Source organism: Anomaloglossus baeobatrachus, chromosome 12 (genome assembly GCF_048569485.1).
Source record: "Anomaloglossus baeobatrachus isolate aAnoBae1 chromosome 12, aAnoBae1.hap1, whole genome shotgun sequence".
In the NCBI taxonomy this organism is placed as follows: Eukaryota; Metazoa; Chordata; class Amphibia; order Anura; family Aromobatidae; genus Anomaloglossus; species Anomaloglossus baeobatrachus.
Genome location: NC_134364.1, coordinates 112,679,788 through 112,702,068, shown reverse-complemented (window position 1 = coordinate 112,702,068; position 22,281 = coordinate 112,679,788). Strand labels below are relative to the sequence as shown.

Genomic DNA, 22,281 nt, shown 5'->3' with positions numbered 1-22,281 from the left:
CCCTATCCCATTATCCTCCTCATCCTTATCTACTTATCCTCCTCATCCTCCTCATCCTTATCTCCTTATCCTCCTCATCTTTATCTCCTTATCCTCCTCATCCTTATCCCATTATCCTCCTCATCCTCCTCATCCTTATCTCCTTATCCTCCTCATCCTTATCTCCTTATCCACCTCATCCTTATCTCCTTATCCACCTCATCCTTATCTCCTTATCCTCCTCATCCTTATTTCCTTATCCTCCTCATCCTTATCTCCTTATCCTGCTCATCCTTATCTCCTTATCCTCCTCATCCTTAATCTCCTTATCCACCTCATCCTTATCTCCTTATCCTCCTCATCCTTATCTCCTTATCCTCCTCATCCTTATCTCCTTATCCTCCTCATCCTTATCTCCTTATCCTCCTCATCCTTATCTCCTTATCCACCTCATCCTTATCTCCTTATCCACCTCATCCTTATCTCCTTATCCTCCTCATCTTTATGTCCTTATCCTCCTCATCTTTATCTCCTTATCCTCCTCATCCTTATCCCATTATCCTCCTCATCCTCCTCATCCTTATCTCCTTATCCTCCTCATCCTTATCTCCTTATCCTCCTCATCCTTATCCCATTATCCTCCTCATCCTCCTCATCCTTATCTCCTTATCCTCCTCATCCTTATCTCCTTATCCTCCTCATCCTTATCCCATTATCCTCCTCATCCTCCTCATCCTTATCTCCTTATCCACCTCATCCTTATCTCCTTATCCACCTCATCCTTATCTCCTTATCCTTCTCATCCTTATCTCCTTATCCTCCTCATCCTTATCTCCTTATCCTCCTCATCCTTATCTCCTTATCCTCCTCATCCTTATCCCATTATCCTCCTCATCCTCCTCATCCTTATCTCCTTATCCTCCTCATCCTTATCTCCTTATCCTCCTCATCCTTATCTCCTTATCCTCCTCATCCTTATCTCCTTATCCTCCTCATCCTTATCGCATTATCCTCCTCATCCTCCTCATCCTTATCTCCTTATCCTCCTCATCCTTATCTCCTTATCCTCCTCATCCTTATCCCATTATCCTCCTCATCCTTATCTCCTTATCCTCTTCATCCTTATCTCCTTATCCTTCTCATCCTTATCTCCTTATCCTCCTCATCTTTATCTCCTTATCCTCCTCATCCTTATCCCATTATCCTCCTCATCCTTATCTCCTTATCCTCCTCATCCTTATCTCCTTATCCTCCTCATCCTTATCCCATTATCCTCCTCATCCTCCTCATCCTCCTCATCCTCCTCATCCTTATCTCCTTATCCACCTCATCCTTATCTCCTTATCCTCCTCATCCTTATCTCCTTATCCTCCTCATCCTTATCTCCTTATGCTACACATCCTTATCTCCTTATCCTCCTCATCTTTATCTCCTTATCCTCCTCATCTTTATCTCCTTATCCTCCTCATCCTTATCTCCTTATCCTCCTCATCCTTATCTCCTTATCCACCTCATCCTTATCTCCTTATCCACCTCATCCTTATCTCCTTATCCTCCTCATCCTCCTCATCCTTATCCTCCTCATCCTCCTCATCCTTATCTCCTTATCCTCCTCATCCTTATCCCATTATCCCCCTAATCCTCCTCATCCTTATCTCCTCATCCTCCTCATCCTTATCTCCTTAGCCACCTCATCCTTATCTCCTTATCCTCCTCATCCTTATCTCCTTATCCTCCTCATCCTCCTCATCCTTATCTCCTTATCCACCTTATCCTTATCTCCTTATCCACCTTATCCTTATCTCCTTAGCCTCCTCATCCTTATGTCCTTATCCTCCTCATCCTTATCTCCTTATCCTCCTCATCCTTATCTCCTTATCCTCCTCATCCTTATCTCCTTATCCTCCTCATCTTTATCTCCTTATCCTCCTCATCTTTATGTCCTTATCCTCCTCATCTTTATCTCCTTATCCTCCTCATCCTTATCCCATTATCCTCCTCATCCTCCTCATCCTTATCTCCTTATCCTTCTCATCCTTATCTCCTTACCCTCCTCATCCTTATCTCCATCCTTATCTCCTTATCCTCCTCATCCTTCTACTTATCCTCCTCATCCTTCTCCTTATCCTTCTCTTTATCCTTCTCATCCTCCTCCTTATCCTCCTCATCCTTATCTCCTTATCCTCGTCATCCTTATCCCATTATCCTCCTCATCCTCCTCATCCTTATCTCCTTATCCACCTCATCCTTATCTCCTTATCCACCTCATCCTTATCTCCTTATCCTTCTCATCCTTATCTCCTTATCCTTCTCATCCTTATCTCCTTATCCTCCTCATCCTTATCTCCTTATCCTCCTCATCCTTATCTCCTTATCCTCCTCATCCTTATCCCATTATCCTCCTCATCCTCCTCATCCTTATCTCCTCATCCTCCTCATCCTTATCTCCTTATCCTCCTCATCCTTATCTCCTTATCCTCCTCATCCTTATCCCATTATCCTCCTCATCCTCCTCATCCTTATCTCCTTATCCACCTCATCCTTATCTCCTTATGCTACACATCCTTATCTCCTTATCCTCCTCATCCTTATCTCCTTATCCTTCTCATCCTTATCTCCTTATCCTCCTCATCCTTATCTCCTTATCCTCCTCATCCTTATCTCCTTATCCTCCTCATCCTTATCCCATTATCCTCCTCATCCTCCTCATCCTTATCTCCTTATCCTCCTCATCCTTATCTCCTTATCCTCCTCATCCTTATCCCATTATCCTCCTCATCCTCCTCATCCTTATCTCCTTATCCACCTCATCCTTATCTCCTTATCCACCTCATCCTTATCTCCTTATGCTACACATCCTTATCTCCTTATCCTCCTCATCCTTATCTCCTTATCCTCCTCATCCTTATCTCCTTATCCTCCTCATCCTTATCTCCTTATCCTCCTCATCTTTATCTCCTTATCCTCCTCATCCTTATCTCCTTATCCTCCTCATCCTTATCCCATTATCCTCCTCATCCTCCTCATCCTTATCTCCTTATCCTCCTCATCCTTATCTCCTTATCCTCCTCATCTTTATCTCCTTATCCTCCTCATCCTTATTTCCTTATCCTCCTCATCCTTATCTCCTTATCCTCCTCATCTTTATCTCCTTATCCTCCTCATCCTTATCTCCTTATCCTCCTCATCCTTATCCCATTATCCTCCTCATCCTCCTCATCCTTATCTCCTTATCCTCCTCATCTTTATCTCCTTATCCTCCTCATCCTTATCTCCTTATCCTCCTCATCCTTATCTCCTTATCCTCCTCATCCTTATCCCATTATCCTCCTCATCCTCCTCATCCTTATCTCCTTATCCTCCTCATCCTTATCTCCTTATCCTCCTCATCTTTATCCCATTATCCTCCTCATCCTCCTCATCCTTATCTCCTTATCCACCTCATCCTTATCTCCTTATCCACCTCATCCTGATCTCCTTATCCTCCTCATCCTTATCTCCTTATCCTCCTCATCTTTATCTCCTCATCCTCCTCATCCTTATCTCCTCATCCTCCTCATCCTTATCTCCTTATCCTCCTCATCCTTATCTCCTTATCCTCCTCATCCTTATTTCCTTATCCTCCTCATCCTTATCTCCTTATCCTCCTCATCCTTATCTCCTTATCCTCCTCATCCTTATCTCCTTATCCTCCTCATCCTTATCTCCTTATCCACCTCATCCTTATCTCCTTATCCACCTCATCCTGATCTCCTTATCCTCCTCATCCTTATCTCCTTATCCTCCTCATCTTTATCTCCTCATCCTCCTCATCCTTATCTCCTCATCCTCCTCATCCTTATCTCCTTATCCTCCTCATCCTTATCTCCTTATCCTCCTCATCCTTATTTCCTTATCCTCCTCATCCTTATCTCCTTATCCTCCTCATCCTTATCTCCTTATCCTCCTCATCCTTATCTCCTTAACCACCTTATCCTTATCTCCTTATCCTCCTCATCCTTATGTCCTTAAGCTGGGTTTACACACTGCAACATCGCAAAGGACATCGCTGTAACGTCACCGGTTTGGTGACGCAATAGCGACCTCCCTAAGTCTCTGCTAAGTCTCTGGTGAGCGTTCAAACAGGCAAACCTGGCCAACAACGCAACAGCGATCCGGACCTGCAGAGCGACCGAGCTGGTTGTTGGGGACGTTGATAAGCAGCCTTTTGAAAGGGAAGTTGCTAACAAAGTCGCTGCAAAGTCTTCACACACTGAAACTTCATGCTGCACAGCGGGAAACAAAGGACCTAGGAATGGTCCTGAACGATTTGTAACGATTACAACTTCACAGCAGGGGCCGGGTCGCTGATAGGTTTCACACACTGCAACATCGCAAACAACATCGCTATTGCGTCACAAAACCGGTGACGTTACAGCGATGTCCTTTGAGATGTTGCAGTGTGTAAACCCAGCTTTATCCTCCTCATCCTTATCTCCTCCTCATCCTTATCTCCTTATCCTCCTCATCTTTATCTCCTTATCCTCCTCATCCTTATCTCCTTATGCTACACATCCTTATCTCCTTATCCTCCTCATCCTTATCTCCTTATCCTCCTCATCCTTATCTCCTTATCCTCCTCATCTTTATCTCCTTATCCTCCTCATCCTTATCTCCTTATCCTCCTCATCCTTATCCCATTATCCTCCTCATCCTCCTCATCCTTATCTCCTTATCCTCCTCATCCTTATCTCCTTATCCTCCTCATCTTTATCTCCTTATCCTCCTCATCCTTATTTCCTTATCCTCCTCATCCTTATCTCCTTATCCTCCTCATCTTTATCTCCTTATCCTCCTCATCCTTATCTCCTTATCCTCCTCATCCTTATCCCATTATCCTCCTCATCCTCCTCATCCTTATCTCCTTATCCTCCTCATCTTTATCTCCTTATCCTCCTCATCCTTATCTCCTTATCCTCCTCATCCTTATCTCCTTATCCTCCTCATCCTTATCCCATTATCCTCCTCATCCTCCTCATCCTTATCTCCTTATCCTCCTCATCCTGATCTCCTTATCCTCCTCATCCTTATCCCATTATCCTCCTCATCCTCCTCATCCTTATCTCCTTATCCACCTCATCCTTATCTCCTTATCCACCTCATCCTTATCTCCTTATCCTCCTCATCCTTATCTCCTTATCCTCCTCATCTTTATCTCCTCATCCTCCTCATCCTTATCTCCTCATCCTCCTCATCCTTATCTCCTTATCCTCCTCATCCTTATCTCCTTATCCTCCTCATCCTTATCTCCTTATCCTCCTCATCCTTATCTCCTTATCCTCCTCATCCTTATCTCCTTAACCACCTTATCCTTATCTCCTTATCCTCCTCATCCTTATCTCCTCATCCTCCTCATCCTTATCTCCTCATCCTCCTCATCCTTATCTCCTTATCCTCCTCATCCTGATCTCCTTATCCTCCTCATCCTTATCCCATTATCCTCCTCATCCTCCTCATCCTTATCTCCTTATCCACCTCATCCTTATCTCCTTATCCACCTCATCCTTATCTCCTTATCCTCCTCATCCTTATCTCCTCATCCTCCTCATCCTTATCTCCTCATCCTCCTCATCCTTATCTCCTTATCCTCCTCATCCTTATCTCCTTATCCTCCTCATCCTTATCTCCTTATCCTCCTCATCCTTATCTCCTTATCCTCCTCATCCTTATCTCCTTAACCACCTTATCCTTATCTCCTTATCCTCCTCATCCTTATGTCCTTAAGCTGGGTTTACACACTGCAACATCGCAAAGGACATCGCTGTAACGTCACCGGTTTGGTGACGCAATAGCGACCTCCCTAAGTCTCTGCTAAGTCTCTGGTGAGCGTTCAAACAGGCAAACCTGGCCAACAACGCAACAGCGATCCGGACCTGCAGAGCGACCTAGCTGGTTGTTGGGGACGTTGATAAGCAGCCTTTTGAAAGGGAAGTTGCTAACAAAGTCGCTGCAAAGTCTTCACACACTGAAACTTTCCAGCGATGCATGCTGCACAGCGGGAAACAAAGGACCTAGGAATGGTCCTGAACGATTTGTAACGATTACAACTTCACAGCAGGGGCCGGGTCGCTGATAGGTTTCACACACTGCAACATCGCAAACAACATCGCTATTGCGTCACAAAACCGGTGACGTTACAGCGATGTCCTTTGAGATGTTGCAGTGTGTAAACCCAGCTTTATCCTCCTCATCCTTATCTCCTTATCCTCCTCATCTTTATCTCCTTATCCTCCTCATCCTTATCTCCTTATGCTACACATCCTTATCTCCTTATCCTCCTCATCCTTATCTCCTTATCCTCCTCATCCTTATCTCCTTATCCTCCTCATCTTTATCTCCTTATCCTCCTCATCCTTATCTCCTTATCCTCCTCATCCTTATCCCATTATCCTCCTCATCCTCCTCATCCTTATCTCCTTATCCTCCTCATCCTTATCTCCTTATCCTCCTCATCTTTATCTCCTTATCCTCCTCATCCTTATTTCCTTATCCTCCTCATCCTTATCTCCTTATCCTCCTCATCTTTATCTCCTTATCCTCCTCATCCTTATCTCCTTATCCTCCTCATCCTTATCCCATTATCCTCCTCATCCTCCTCATCCTTATCTCCTTATCCTCCTCATCTTTATCTCCTTATCCTCCTCATCCTTATCTCCTTATCCTCCTCATCCTTATCTCCTTATCCTCCTCATCCTTATCCCATTATCCTCCTCATCCTCCTCATCCTTATCTCCTTATCCTCCTCATCCTGATCTCCTTATCCTCCTCATCCTTATCCCATTATCCTCCTCATCCTCCTCATCCTTATCTCCTTATCCACCTCATCCTTATCTCCTTATCCACCTCATCCTTATCTCCTTATCCTCCTCATCCTTATCTCCTTATCCTCCTCATCTTTATCTCCTCATCCTCCTCATCCTTATCTCCTCATCCTCCTCATCCTTATCTCCTTATCCTCCTCATCCTTATCTCCTTATCCTCCTCATCCTTATCTCCTTATCCTCCTCATCCTTATCTCCTTATCCTCCTCATCCTTATCTCCTTAACCACCTTATCCTTATCTCCTTATCCTCCTCATCCTTATCTCCTCATCCTCCTCATCCTTATCTCCTCATCCTCCTCATCCTTATCTCCTTATCCTCCTCATCCTGATCTCCTTATCCTCCTCATCCTTATCCCATTATCCTCCTCATCCTCCTCATCCTTATCTCCTTATCCACCTCATCCTTATCTCCTTATCCACCTCATCCTTATCTCCTTATCCTCCTCATCCTTATCTCCTCATCCTCCTCATCCTTATCTCCTCATCCTCCTCATCCTTATCTCCTTATCCTCCTCATCCTTATCTCCTTATCCTCCTCATCCTTATCTCCTTATCCTCCTCATCCTTATCTCCTTATCCTCCTCATCCTTATCTCCTTAACCACCTTATCCTTATCTCCTTATCCTCCTCATCCTTATCTCCTTATCCTCCTCATCCTTATCTCCTTATCCTCCTCATCCTTATCTCCTTATCCTCCTCATCCTTATCTCCTTAACCACCTTATCCTTATCTCCTCATCCTCCTCATCCTTATCTCCTTATCCTCCTCATCCTTATCTCCTTATCCTCCTCATCCTTATCTCCTTAACCACCTTATCCTTATCTCCTTATCCTCCTCATCCTTATGTCCTTAAGCTGGGTTTACACACTGCAACATCGCAAAGGACATCGCTGTAACGTCACCGGTTTGGTGACGCAATAGCGACCTCCCTAAGTCTCTGCTAAGTCTCTGGTGAGCGTTCAAACAGGCAAACCTGGCCAACAACGCAACAGCGATCCGGACCTGCAGAGCGACCGAGCTGGTTGTTGGGGACGTTGATAAGCAGCCTTTTGAAAGGGAAGTTGCTAACAAAGTCGCTGCAAAGTCTTCACACACTGAAACTTTCCAGCGATGCATGCTGCACAGCGGGAAACAAAGGACCTAGGAATGGTCCTGAACGATTTGTAACGATTACAACTTCACAGCAGGGGCCGGGTCGCTGATAGGTTTCACACACTGCAACATCGCAAACAACATCGCTATTGCGTCACAAAACCGGTGACGTTACAGCGATGTCCTTTGAGATGTTGCAGTGTGTAAACCCAGCTTTATCCTCCTCATCCTTATCTCCTCCTCATCCTTATCTCCTTATCCTCCTCATCTTTATCTCCTTATCCTCCTCATCCTTATCTCCTTATGCTACACATCCTTATCTCCTTATCCTCCTCATCCTTATCTCCTTATCCTCCTCATCCTTATCTCCTTATCCTCCTCATCTTTATCTCCTTATCCTCCTCATCCTTATCTCCTTATCCTCCTCATCCTTATCCCATTATCCTCCTCATCCTCCTCATCCTTATCTCCTTATCCTCCTCATCCTTATCTCCTTATCCTCCTCATCCTTATCTCCTTATCCTCCTCATCTTTATCTCCTTATCCTCCTCATCCTTATTTCCTTATCCTCCTCATCCTTATCTCCTTATCCTCCTCATCTTTATCTCCTTATCCTCCTCATCCTTATCTCCTTATCCTCCTCATCCTTATCCCATTATCCTCCTCATCCTCCTCATCCTTATCTCCTTATCCTCCTCATCTTTATCTCCTTATCCTCCTCATCCTTATCTCCTTATCCTCCTCATCCTTATCTCCTTATCCTCCTCATCCTTATCCCATTATCCTCCTCATCCTCCTCATCCTTATCTCCTTATCCTCCTCATCCTGATCTCCTTATCCTCCTCATCCTTATCCCATTATCCTCCTCATCCTCCTCATCCTTATCTCCTTATCCACCTCATCCTTATCTCCTTATCCACCTCATCCTTATCTCCTTATCCTCCTCATCCTTATCTCCTTATCCTCCTCATCTTTATCTCCTCATCCTCCTCATCCTTATCTCCTCATCCTCCTCATCCTTATCTCCTTATCCTCCTCATCCTTATCTCCTTATCCTCCTCATCCTTATCTCCTTATCCTCCTCATCCTTATCTCCTTATCCTCCTCATCCTTATCTCCTTAACCACCTTATCCTTATCTCCTTATCCTCCTCATCCTTATCTCCTCATCCTCCTCATCCTTATCTCCTCATCCTCCTCATCCTTATCTCCTCATCCTCCTCATCCTTATCTCCTTATCCTCCTCATCCTTATCTCCTTATCCTCCTCATCCTTATCTCCTCATCCTCCTCATCCTTATCTCCTCATCCTCCTCATCCTTATCTCCTTATCCTCCTCATCCTGATCTCCTTATCCTCCTCATCCTTATCCCATTATCCTCCTCATCCTCCTCATCCTTATCTCCTTATCCACCTCATCCTTATCTCCTTATCCACCTCATCCTTATCTCCTTATCCTCCTCATCCTTATCTCCTCATCCTCCTCATCCTTATCTCCTCATCCTCCTCATCCTTATCTCCTTATCCTCCTCATCCTTATCTCCTTATCCTCCTCATCCTTATCTCCTTATCCTCCTCATCCTTATCTCCTTATCCTCCTCATCCTTATCTCCTTAACCACCTTATCCTTATCTCCTTATCCTCCTCATCCTTATGTCCTTAAGCTGGGTTTACACACTGCAACATCGCAAAGGACATCGCTGTAACGTCACCGGTTTGGTGACGCAATAGCGACCTCCCTAAGTCTCTGCTAAGTCTCTGGTGAGCGTTCAAACAGGCAAACCTGGCCAACAACGCAACAGCGATCCGGACCTGCAGAGCGACCTAGCTGGTTGTTGGGGACGTTGATAAGCAGCCTTTTGAAAGGGAAGTTGCTAACAAAGTCGCTGCAAAGTCTTCACACACTGAAACTTTCCAGCGATGCATGCTGCACAGCGGGAAACAAAGGACCTAGGAATGGTCCTGAACGATTTGTAACGATTACAACTTCACAGCAGGGGCCGGGTCGCTGATAGGTTTCACACACTGCAACATCGCAAACAACATCGCTATTGCGTCACAAAACCGGTGACGTTACAGCGATGTCCTTTGAGATGTTGCAGTGTGTAAACCCAGCTTTATCCTCCTCATCCTTATCTCCTCCTCATCCTTATCTCCTTATCCTCCTCATCTTTATCTCCTTATCCTCCTCATCCTTATCCCATTATCCTCCTTATCCTCCTCATCCTTATCTCCTTATCCTCCTCATCCTTATCTCCTTATCCTCCTCATCCTCCTCATCTTTATCTCCTCATCCTCCTCATCTTTATCTCCTTATCCTCCTCATCCTTATCTCCTTATCCTCCTCATCCTTATCTCCTTATCCTCCTCATCCTTATCTCCTTATCCTCCTCATCCTTATCTCCTTATCCTCCTCATCCTTATCTCCTTATCCTCCTCATCCTTATCCCATTATCCTCCTCATCCTTATCTCCTTATCCTCCTCATCCTTATCCTCCTCATCCTTATCTCCTTATCCTCCTCATCCTTATCTCCTTATCCTCCTCATCCTTATCTCCTTATCCACCTCATCCTTATCTCCTTATCCTCCTCATCCTTATCTCCTTATCCACCTCATCCTTATCTCCTTATCCTCCTCATCCTTATCCCATTATCCTCCTCATCCTCCTCATCCTTATCTCCTCATCCTCCTCATCCTTATCTCCTTATCCTCCTCATCCTTGTCCTCCTCATCCTTCTTCTCCCTGTCCTCCTCCTTCTTGTCCTCCTCCTTATCGTCCTCCTCATTCTCCTCAGCCCCCTTAAAATACCAGTTAGAATTGAGAGAGTACCTAACTATTCGCACTCGCTATACTCATAACGATACTGTCTAATACTCGCGTATTCATTACGAATAGCGTGTGCAATGCAAGTCACTGGGGAAAATCGCAATGTAACGAGTAACCCCCATTCTGCACTATCATGCGAGTAGTGAATAGTGCGGAATTCGTGTTACTCGTTACATTGGGAGTTTTCCCCAGTGACTTGCATTGCACACGCTATTCGTAATGAATACGCGAGTATTAGACAGTATCGTTATGAGTATAGCGAGTGCGAATAGTTAGATACTCACTCAACTCTAATACCAGTATATCAAGCAGACAAAATAACATAGAAAACGAAGATCTATATTTTAAGTGAATATTTTAAAAAAAAATTTGCATTCAAGGTTTAAAATTTTAGCAAATATTTTGATTTTTTTATTTTTTTTTTTTAGGAGCTCAAGGTTTATATTTTTATTGTATTTTCTCTTTCAAATATTAAGGTTTAAATATTTAGCAAATATTTTGGAATTTTTTTCCTTATGAGCCCAATGTTTATATTGACTATTTTTCAGATTTTTTTTTTTGGTTCAGAGCTGTCTATATTTTATTTTTATTTATTTATTTTTCAGATTATTTTAGATTGTTAGACTCTCAAAGCTTTTATATATTTAGTGATTTTTTTTTTTCTCCAAGCTCCAGATTTTTTACTTTAGTGAATACCGTATTTTATTTTCTGGGGTACATTGGGGGGGGGGGGTGAGTGACATCAGGGTGGTTGACTTTCGACTTGTAATAGATTTCTTTCTGCGGTTAGTGGGAGAAGTTAATGTTCGGCGGCCGCTCTGGGACTTGATACCTGATCATGATAATTAAGTCCTCTATTTTCCTTCTTCTACAGACACGAGGAGGAAGCACACGGCTGCCAGACTTTACATGATCTCCTGATCTCTGGGCAGCGGAAGGCGAGATCGGACTATGCTTTAGACAAGTAAGTAAGAGGCCGCCTAAGGGTTAATGAATCTGCTGCGGGGCACGGATGTACTGGGGTTAGGTTGGTTTACCTGGGCAAAATCATTGCTTAAAGGGATTGTCTATTTTTTTGTAAACTTTGACGACCCAGGAGGCTCTCAATGTCAGCAGCATAAATAGGTTATTTTTGTCTAGATTTTATTTAATACACCTTTCCTCTATGGCTCCAACATATTCTGTAGTGCTGTACAGAGATTGTCACTATTGTCATTACTCCCTATAGCAATCTACATTTCTCTTTCATAGTATACTTTTTAGGCATCTTATGAGCCACGTCCAAAGGTCATTGTGAACTGTTCGCCTATTGTGATTGGAAATCCTGTCTGTGATGATAATGAAACTGCTGACAAGTCTTTAGTAACAGGATGTGTGGACACTTTTTTTTTTTTTTTTTTTCCCATCCAGGCTTTAATTTGTAAAGCTAGACACTAGTGCGCCCACAAGGAATGGGAAAGGGGCTATAATTAACTCAGGTATGGAGGTGATGCCGGGGAGGGGACACAGGACTGATAATATCTGTGAAATAGAAACAAAGGGGGGGAGGGAATGAAAGTTGCAGGCAGTTGGCAAGGTCCGCGTAAACCTGTCTAAAAGAAATAATTGAAAAACTACTGCGCTAACTGGATTCACCCCCTTTTCCCACTCATCCAGTTAGCGCAGACATTTTTCAATTATATGCTTTTAATTTGTCTTTTTTTTTTTTTAAAGTTTTATTTTATATTTGCCTGATTTTTTATTTTTTTATGTTGGTCTTCAATTGAAAAAAAAAAAAAAAAAGTGGCATGTTTTTTTCCTAAGTATACTCCATTCTAACATTACAGCGCACCAATCACCAGGGTTTTCGTTTATAACCTAAAGCCAGTGCTATACTGGCACTATCAGGCTGATTCTATACATACCTGTAGTGGTCAGATCGGATGTATAGGTTTTTAAACACAAGCAAGTAAAGTTTGTAAAATGAGCAGCTTTTTGAATGATCACAGCTAATAGTTGAGGTGGGTATTCACAGTGATTACCGCCCACTGCCTGTCCATCCTCCCACTGTTATTTAAATAAATTCTATTATAGAAGCGTTTTACGAAGTGGCTAGAAGGACCTGTGATGATGTCACATCCATATGACCAGAAGGGGCGGGGCCTCAGCCAACAGAAAAATAATGTTGCCTTCCTGGTATCAGCTATGTTGGCTGAGGCCCTGCCCCTTTTGGTCACATGGGTATGACATCAGCACAGGTCCTTCTAGTCACTTAGTAAAACAATTCTATAATAGAATTGGCATAAATAACAGGGATGATGAAAAAGCAGGGGGACAGGAATCACTATGAATACCCCCCCAGCTATTATCTGATCCTCAGCTGTTGTCCTTCAAAAAGCTGCTCATTTTACAAACTTTACTTGCTTGTGTTTCAAAATCTATACATCCGAGCTGACAACTAAAGGTATGTATAGAATCAGCCTGATAGTGCCTGTATAGCACTGGCTTTAGGTTATATAGGAAAATCCTGGGGATAGGTACATTTTATGCACACCTGGAAGCAAATTTTGCAATATTTTAGCAGACTGTGACAATTTTTTGCTCTAAAGAAGTCGCCAAAGAGGTTAAAAGACACAAATTAAAAGCCTTTTTTTTTTTTTTTCATGCAAAATTCTAGAACCACATGAAACATTTGGTGCAAAAAAAATAAAAATTAAACCACAAAACAAAAAAGTGAGTTAAAGGAACAATTTAAAAATGATAAATTGGGCTTTTAGAGTTTTAAATAGCCTTAGTGGCTAGTGTGATTTTTATTTTATTTATTTTTATTTTAATCAATATAAATGCGTTAGGTAAAAAATGACTAAAGAATGACTCCTGGAATAATTTGGGCATTTTTAGTATTTTTATATAATTTTTTTTATAATTTTTTTTATTATTTTTTTTTTAGTACAGATACAATGTAGGAAAAAGTACCATTGGCATAAATGTAAAAATGAACCACAAAAACTACAACAACAAAAAAAAACAATAAAAAAATACAAACAAAAACTTGAAAAAATATAAACAAAGAACAAACCTTAATGTTAAGTTGAAACTTTCTATATTGGTCTCATATGAGAGGTATAGAGAGATGACAGAAAAATGTCTCGTAAAATGCATAAAGGCAAAAAAGTATTAAAATTTTTTTTCAAAACCCTCCCAATATTTATCAAGTGCAATCTGAAACTTCTTAATAATCCCAGGTGTAATTATAGCCTTGCTTTGATCTGTACGTGTAGATTATCCGGAGGAGTGGGCGCTGACCATGGCTTATCCGTTGGGCGACTGATGATCTTCGGATGACGAGGAAGACTTTGGGAGTACAATGTTTCTTTCATGAGACTGCACACTGCGGGCAAAAGCTGAAGATGCGGCCATGGACGGGATCCTGGCGGTGGATTATGCTCATACTCTTTGCCTGGGGGACATTACTCTTTTACATTGGTGGACATCTAGTAAGAGATAATGACAATCCCGACCACTCCAGTAGAGAACTGTCTAAGATATTGGCCAAACTTGAAAGATTAAAGCAGCAGAATGAAGACTTAAGAAGAATGGCAGAATCCCTCCGGTAAGATGCCTGGCTTCAGCCTTGTGCTCAGAAGTGCTCGGAATTGTGGAATGTTTTTATAGAGTCGTAAACCCCCCCATTCCTTGCAAAGTAGTTTTTATAATACTAAATATATACAATATATATATTGGCTGATGTTAGAAAAAAATTGTTGGCTCGGGGGGCAACGGGGGGGCCATTCTTGACTTAACGTTGTGCCTGTTAATGACTAGCAAGGGGCTGAGGTCTTGGAATGAGTATGAGTAAATATATAATGCAATAAAGACACTCCCCCGAGGATCCTGTGAGCCACATCTCCATATAAAGACTATAAAAAGTTATACAATGTGTGTGTGTGTGTGTGTGTGTGTGTGTATATATGTGTGTGTGTGTGTGTGTATATATGTGTGTGTATATGTGTGTGTGTATGTGTGTGTGTATATATATATGTGTGTATGTGTGTGTGTATATATATATGTATGTATGTATGTATGTATGTATGTATGTATATATTCATATATATGTATATGTGTGTGTGTGTATGTGTATATATATATATATATATATATATATATATATATATAATATGTATGTGTATATATATATATATATATATATCTATATATATATATCTATATATATATATATATATTGTGACAATGTGGGCCCCAAGTGTATGTGGGCCACACATCAGGTAGCGGGATTAAAGCACGCCAGAGTAATTGGTCTCTTTAACAGACCATCTGGTTTATTAACAGGTCCATAAACCATATCAGGTCACATAACATAAAGATGCCGTTCGTTGGCTTTCTCCTCAAAGATCAACACATAATATAAAGTCCACACACTTTTGGACTGCCACCCATGTGTCACTGACCCTTGTCAGTATCCAGACCCCAGGTCCAATCCCAGTTACCTTCCTCTTAAGGTGGCTAGTGTCCTTTCCAGGTTCCCCCTGGCTCCAGCCACATGGCTTTACACATGGACCTAAAAGCCCCTTCCTTCAAAAGAAGGTCTCCGGAGGAGTGCAAAACACCCTGCTTCTGCTCTCTCCATCTCCAGCACACACACTGGAAGTCTAGAGCCAGTCTCTCCCTAGACTGCCCTCGACACTCTCCACCCAGGTTCAGAGACAGGATTGCTTTAACCCCTGGAGCCACACCCACAGGTGGTAAGGAGTGTGTAATCAGCATCACACACCCTTCCATGGCTCTGCATGAATGCAATCCTGTGGAACCACAGGTCCCAGCCAGTTTCACATTGCAGAGCACCCACGCTTCTGCAAAACATACCGGCCTTTTGTAATACAGCCGGTTGATACCTCACATACCCTCCCCCTCTGTTCAAACCCGTAGGGGAGAACACTTGCCAATGACCTGGGGCCGCGAGACAGGGCATCCCCGCTGCCATGCCCCACCAGTCGAGAGGGCCGTCCAAGAGCAGTAGTCCCTGAGGCATCGCCCGACACTGTCACCAAACCCTGTCTGGTCAACCTAGGGTTAAAGGACGTCCCATTTCCAGACCGTTCTCTCCCTGACCCCCTCCCAGGGTCACCGTAGTAGAGAGACATGTCCCCAGTCAAACCTACAGTCTTGTCCGAACCTAGGCTTTCTCGAGTACCCCCAAGGCTACTGTCGGGAACTCTAAGCTCATCACGGCCACTATCTACCGTACATCGTAGGTTACCACTCTGTCGGCGATTCCTTTTATCGCGCGTCTGAACTACTGGACCGACACGCCATCTTCCACTTCTTTCCCCTGAACAACGGGTGGAAGACGGCTGCTGGCCCCCACACAGTTGGCGAAGCTGCTCCTTAATTTTCAGGTTTTCTTGCCACAACCGCTCCATGTCACGTACATGGTGTACCCGATATTCAATAAGGCTTCGAATGGTTCCAAGACTCTCTACAGTCCCGACACATACAAACGGAACCATACCAGCTTCCCTGGGTATCTTGCTCTCATTAGCAGCAGGGATTCTTAATCGCACCAATCCCGACTTATTCACCATGTCTTGCATGACTCGTCCGGTTTTTCCAATGACTCTCCCCACCAGAGCCCGGGGTACTTGGACGATATCTTCCGCCAGACTCTGCGCTTTCCTTTTATACTCTAGCTGTCTAGTGGCTTCTTCCTTTTGCAGTTGGGCCTGCCACTTCATACGAACACATCTGAAGTGCATGTCCTTTAGAATAGCCACCCGCTGCCCAGTAATTTTACTGGTAGACAATATCACTAACTGTTCAGCCCCTGGGGTACAGTAGACCTCACACGCTTCCACAGCTCTCTTAAATTCGTCATGCATGCACCCGGTGGCACACGCTTCTCTTAAGTCCTCAGGTATATCCACCATGCACTTGACTACAGAAGTCTCATTCATCCCTGCCACATGCTTGTCAAGTTTAGCTTCCAGAGTTAGCTCTCTTTGGGCCTCCCCTGCTTCAACAAGTTTGGTCAGGATTGACACTCGCTGCTCCATCTGCTCCAAGTCTCCCTGGGACTTGGACTGGTACTCTGCCAAGCGACTTCGGAGCTCAGCCACTTCTTTCTCCAGCTCCCTTACTCGACTCTCAGTAGCCTGCCTAAGAAGTATCTCTTGTTGCAGATGGTCTTTGCTCATCCTCTTGAATGAGTCTTCACTTGCGGACCTCTCTGGTCTATGACACACTATTTCTGAGGCTTCTTCCACCTCAGCTTCAGAACATTTGGGTTTCTTACTCTTCTTACCCACGACCTTCTCTATATCCTCCATCATGGTTTTACCAAGCAGGTCAGGCAGGCTCCCAGTCCTGGATGAGACCTCTGGTCCAGGCTTCACCTCCTCAGAGGCTCTCTTCACTTCAGCGCCAGCTGTTTCTTGGTTCTTCACTGCATTATCTTCCACTTCCTCTGGGGTCTCTGCAGTGTCACCCTCAGCCTGGGTGTCACACCCTTCAACATGGCACTCTGTTCCTTTTAGAGATTTGGGGCTAAATTCGCTGTCATCCACCCCAGCACTTGGTAGTTCACCAGTCTGCTCACCACGACTGTTGGGGATTATTCCTTCCCCCACACTCTCTAGGATTCCATTTCCTATACCATTCTCGCCTGACAGACTATCAACTTCACACTTTGAAATCATAGGGACCACCACCATTACGTCCTTGGTTGGCTCCTTCTCTGCACTTGCAGCGCGCTGATTTCTGTCGTCACAATGTGTCAGTTCAATCTCTGATTCCTCAGTCTTTTGTAGGATATCACCGTCTGACTCCACCGCAGCAGGTGTTAGTAGCACCATGTTTTCATTACCCATGTATTTCACTTTCTCTGCACCCTCAGGCGACATACACTGTGCCACCTCTCGGCGCTTATTACGTCTTCGGCGTCGGGAGGAAGTTTTCCCCTTCTCACACTTCTGTACCTCACTGTACTCGTTTGTCACCTTACTAGAGTCAGTGTCTTTACTGGAGTCATCATCGCCCCCCCTGGTATCCTGGACTATCATGTCCCCACTTAACCAGATATCTGCCTCCCTTTCTGGAGCTACCCCGTTTTTAACGGTCACACTATCGGTTATTCCCTTAGTCCTTATGTCACTAAGTTGGGTCCGTCCATCATTTTCTTTGGTCACCCCTAACTTAGGACAGTCAATTTTAGGAGGTGCTATCTCCTCCTTACCACACATAACTGCACAACAAGGACCCCTTTTCACCTCCCAATGTGGTGGGGTTTCCTTTGGGCTGTTCCGGCTCTTACACAAGCAACCGTATACGTCCCCCTGCTTCCACAAGTGCACAAATAATTTAGAGTCCCAACCTATAATAATTGGGTGCAGTAAATCTGAGACTACACCAACATCATGAGACCCACTGTCCCAGGCTGTCTTAATGACCACGCTGGAGACCGGGTATTCTGTCTTATTACTGTGGGTGCAGCCGACGTGGATCTTCCTTCCAGGAATCAAGTGGACATCAGAGGTGGCCCTCACCAGGGTCACCAAGCTCCTTGAGTCTACGACTCCTGTTACAGATTCCCCATCCACTTCCACGGAACACAGACGTGGCTTCTCGTCGGATGGGTGGTCTATATTGCAAACAGGACACTTGTGGCATGAACACTGTTGTCCCTGGCTACAGTCCATCTGCGCCACTTCACCCTTGGATTTGGGATGCTCCGCACCCTTTTGGGGGACCACCGCTTTCTGGGACTCCATCCCCTTATGGGCAACCACCCCTTTATGGGCAACCACCCCCTTATGCGGTTTCCATGCAATGTCCTTAGCCCCCAGTTCACACCGTTTGCCCTTGTCTCCCTGGGCACCCAGTGTCCATACTGGCCCCCGAAGGGTACGCTCAAACTGGTCCATGGCTGCGACATCGCTACACACTGACAGCTCCTGCTGTCCCTGGACCAGGTACAGCTCCTCCACAACGTCCGCAGGGACCATTCCCTCTTTTTGGCTTTTAGCCCCCACTGCTGTCACTGGACCTCCAGGCACATGCCGTTGGTGCTGCTGGCTCTGCAGCAGCTGGTTCAGGAGCTCCTCCATGCTGCAACGAAAAGAGGAACAGGAGGGGCGCTCCAATGGGTAATACCCGGTGGTCAAAGACAGGGGGGGGGTTAGAGAACCACTAACCTTTCCGGGTTGTACCGCCCGTACAACCAGGGTCTCCAGCTTGTGGTGTATCACTGCTCACCAAGCAGGGCCTCGCAATTCCGGCTGGCCTGGAACCTCCAGTCGCTTGACTCTCGCCACTGCAGCACAGGTCCCCAACGACCTGCTGATTCACCGCCAGGTGCTTGAGAGCGCTGTCCCTGTTCGTGGACCCGCCGATCCACCGCCAGCTGCTTGAGTGCGCAGACAATTTTCGTGGACCCGCCGATCCACCGCAAACCGCTTCAAAAAAATTTTCGTGGACCCGCCGATCCACCGCAAGCAGTCCGTATCCACAGGAATATGTCCTAGGCCGTTGCCCTTAGCAACCAGGCTGCATTGCCCTTAGCAACCAGGCTGCGTTGCCCCTAGCAACCAGGCCATATGCCCGCATTCTCCACCATAATGTGACAATGTGGGCCCCAAGTGTATGTGGGCCACACATCAGGTAGCGGGATTAAAGCACGCCAGAGTAATTGGTCTCTTTAACAGACCATCTGGTTTATTAACAGGTCCATAAACCATATCAGGTCACATAACATAAAGATGCCGTTCGTTGGCTTTCTCCTCAAAGATCAACACATAATATAAAGTCCACACACTTTTGGACTGCCACCCATGTGTCACTGACCCTTGTCAGTATCCAGACCCCAGGTCCAATCCCAGTTACCTTCCTCTTAAGGTGGCTAGTGTCCTTTCCAGGTTCCCCCTGGCTCCAGCCACATGGCTTTACACATGGACCTAAAAGCCCCTTCCTTCAAAAGAAGGTCTCCGGAGGAGTGCAAAACACCCTGCTTCTGCTCTCTCCATCTCCAGCACACACACTGGAAGTCTAGAGCCAGTCTCTCCCTAGACTGCCCTCGACACTCTCCACCCAGGTTCAGAGACAGGATTGCTTTAACCCCTGGAGCCACACCCACAGGTGGTAAGGAGTGTGTAATCAGCATCACACACCCTTCCATGGCTCTGCATGAATGCAATCCTGTGGAACCACAGGTCCCAGCCAGTTTCACATTGCAGAGCACCCACGCTTCTGCAAAACATACCGGCCTTTTGTAATACAGCCGGTTGATACCTCACAATATATATATATTATATGTGTGTGTGTGTGGCAGGGGACATCACTAAACAATGGGGACATTACAGCAGGGGACATCACTAAACAATGGGGACATTACAGCAGGGGACATTACTAAACAATGGGGACATTACAGCAGGGGACATTACTAAACAATGGGGACATTACAGCAGGGGACATTACTAAACAATTGGGACATTACAGCAGGGGACATTATTAAACAATTGGGACATTACAGCAGGGGACATTACTAAACAATTGGGACATTACAGCAGGGGACATTACTAAACAATTGGGACATTACGGCGGGGGACATTACTAAACAATGGGGACATTACAGCGGGGAACATTACTAAACAATTGGGACATTACAGCGGGGGACATTACTAAACAATGGGGACATTACAGCAGGGGACATTACTAAACAATTGGGACATTACAGCGGGGGACATTACTAAACAATTGGGACATTACAGCGGGGGACATTACTAAACAATTGGGACATTACTAAACAATGGGGACATTACAGCAGGGGACATTACTAAACAATGGGGACATTACAGCAGGGGACATTACTAAACAATGGGGACATTACAGCAGGGGACATTACTAAACAATTGGGACATTACAGCAGGGGACATTATTAAACAATTGGGACATTACAGCGGGGGACATTACTAAACAATTGGGACATTACGGCGGGGAACATTACTAAACAATGGGGACATTACAGCGGGGGACATTACTAAACAATTGGGACATTACAGCGGGGGACATTACTAAACAATTGGGACATTACTAAACAATGGGGACATTACAGCAGGGGGCATCACTAAACAATGGGGACATTACAGCAGGGGGCATCACTAAACAATGGGGACATTACAGCAGGGGGCATCACTAAACAATGGGGACATTACAGCAGGGGACATCACTAAACAATGGGGACATTACAGCAGGGGGCATCACTAAACAATGGGGACATGACTCGCGTCGGCTTATACTCGAGTATGTACGATATATCTTAAACTCTATATTTTAACTGGAAAAGTTGGGGGTCGTCTTATACACCATAAAATACGGTAGGAATGCAGCCCTGGGTATAGACTGTATCGACATGACTTTATCCATCATTTTATGGTATAGGGTTATCAGCTTGCAAACATGCCTGGCAATCCGCTGAAAACTACACTGGACACCTCTGGAAATACAAATGTATACACTGTAATGCATGCCAGAACATTAGCTAAACAAATAGTCCACACCTGAATATGTTCCTTTAACCCTTTCTCTCGCTATGACCTACTTGTTATATCATGGCGTCTGTGCAGGTTTAAGCTGCGGGCACAGGAGCTGAGCCCGCTCAACACTAGTGCAGGTGCTGGCTGCTGCAGTCAGTTGCCTTACGGCCAGAGTTGAGTATGATTTGATGTTTAGGCGAAGATTTAGGAATTTCTAATCTTTTAGAACAGACTAAAATAATTGGATCAAGGTGAAGGTGTGAATTATTGGCATTTCTGTCCGGTTTCTGGCATTGGGTCGTTTTCTATACTTCACGTGCGTCTGTTTCTGCACCTTGTGTACATGGTATACAAAAATGAATGACACTTTTTATTGTACGCGGTAATTTATAGCGGTGCTTTTGCGAGGTCCTTAGTCTGTACGAGCACACTGCAGCCTCCAAATTCTTGGTTGCCAAACTCCTTGCACCCAACTGCTCTGTAATGTGCCATCATTTTTCATTTATACGTTTCCCCTTTAACAAAGTCATGAAATAAAAGCAGCGAATCTGTAGCGATTCCACGCCATCGATTTTTACATGTTTAGACGCCCAAAGCAAGAATCCCGAGTCATGTGCAATATGTCCACTGAAATAAAATGGGTCATTGCCTGGATCCGGGGCTGCTTGTGGTCTGCAGATAACAGGCGCTGTGTGTACTCATCTGTACACTCAGGATTCTCAGTTTATGTTCTTCCTGAGGTCGGTACCTCGCTGACTTTACCTATGCATCTTGCAATGTGGGGGGGGGGGGTTATGTTTATTGCACAGTCATATATATGTGTATATACTATTTATAGTGCCCATACCGTAAATTGATGGGGGTCCGTCCCCTGAAGTTCTCATTGATATTAAAAAATAATTTCCCGATCACAAATCAGTTGTCCCCTAGCTTTTTTTTTTTTGTTTCAAATGAGTTGATTTTGACCGTCAGTTTTACTATGGGTAGATAATCAAAATT

General features: G+C 44.6%; 1 protein-coding gene across 1 annotated transcript in view; it reads left to right on the top strand.

Annotated features, from left to right (window-relative positions):
- The window catches only part of FUT8 (fucosyltransferase 8), a 251,645-nt gene that overhangs the window by 79,096 nt on the left and 150,268 nt on the right, over positions 1-22,281 (top strand). Inside the window, exons 2-3 of the mRNA XM_075330812.1 lie at positions 11,634-11,723; positions 14,020-14,351. Coding sequence (XP_075186927.1) covers positions 14,080-14,351 — 272 coding nt within the window. The 5' untranslated portion in view covers positions 11,634-11,723; positions 14,020-14,079. The remainder of the gene's footprint in view (positions 1-11,633; positions 11,724-14,019; positions 14,352-22,281) is intronic.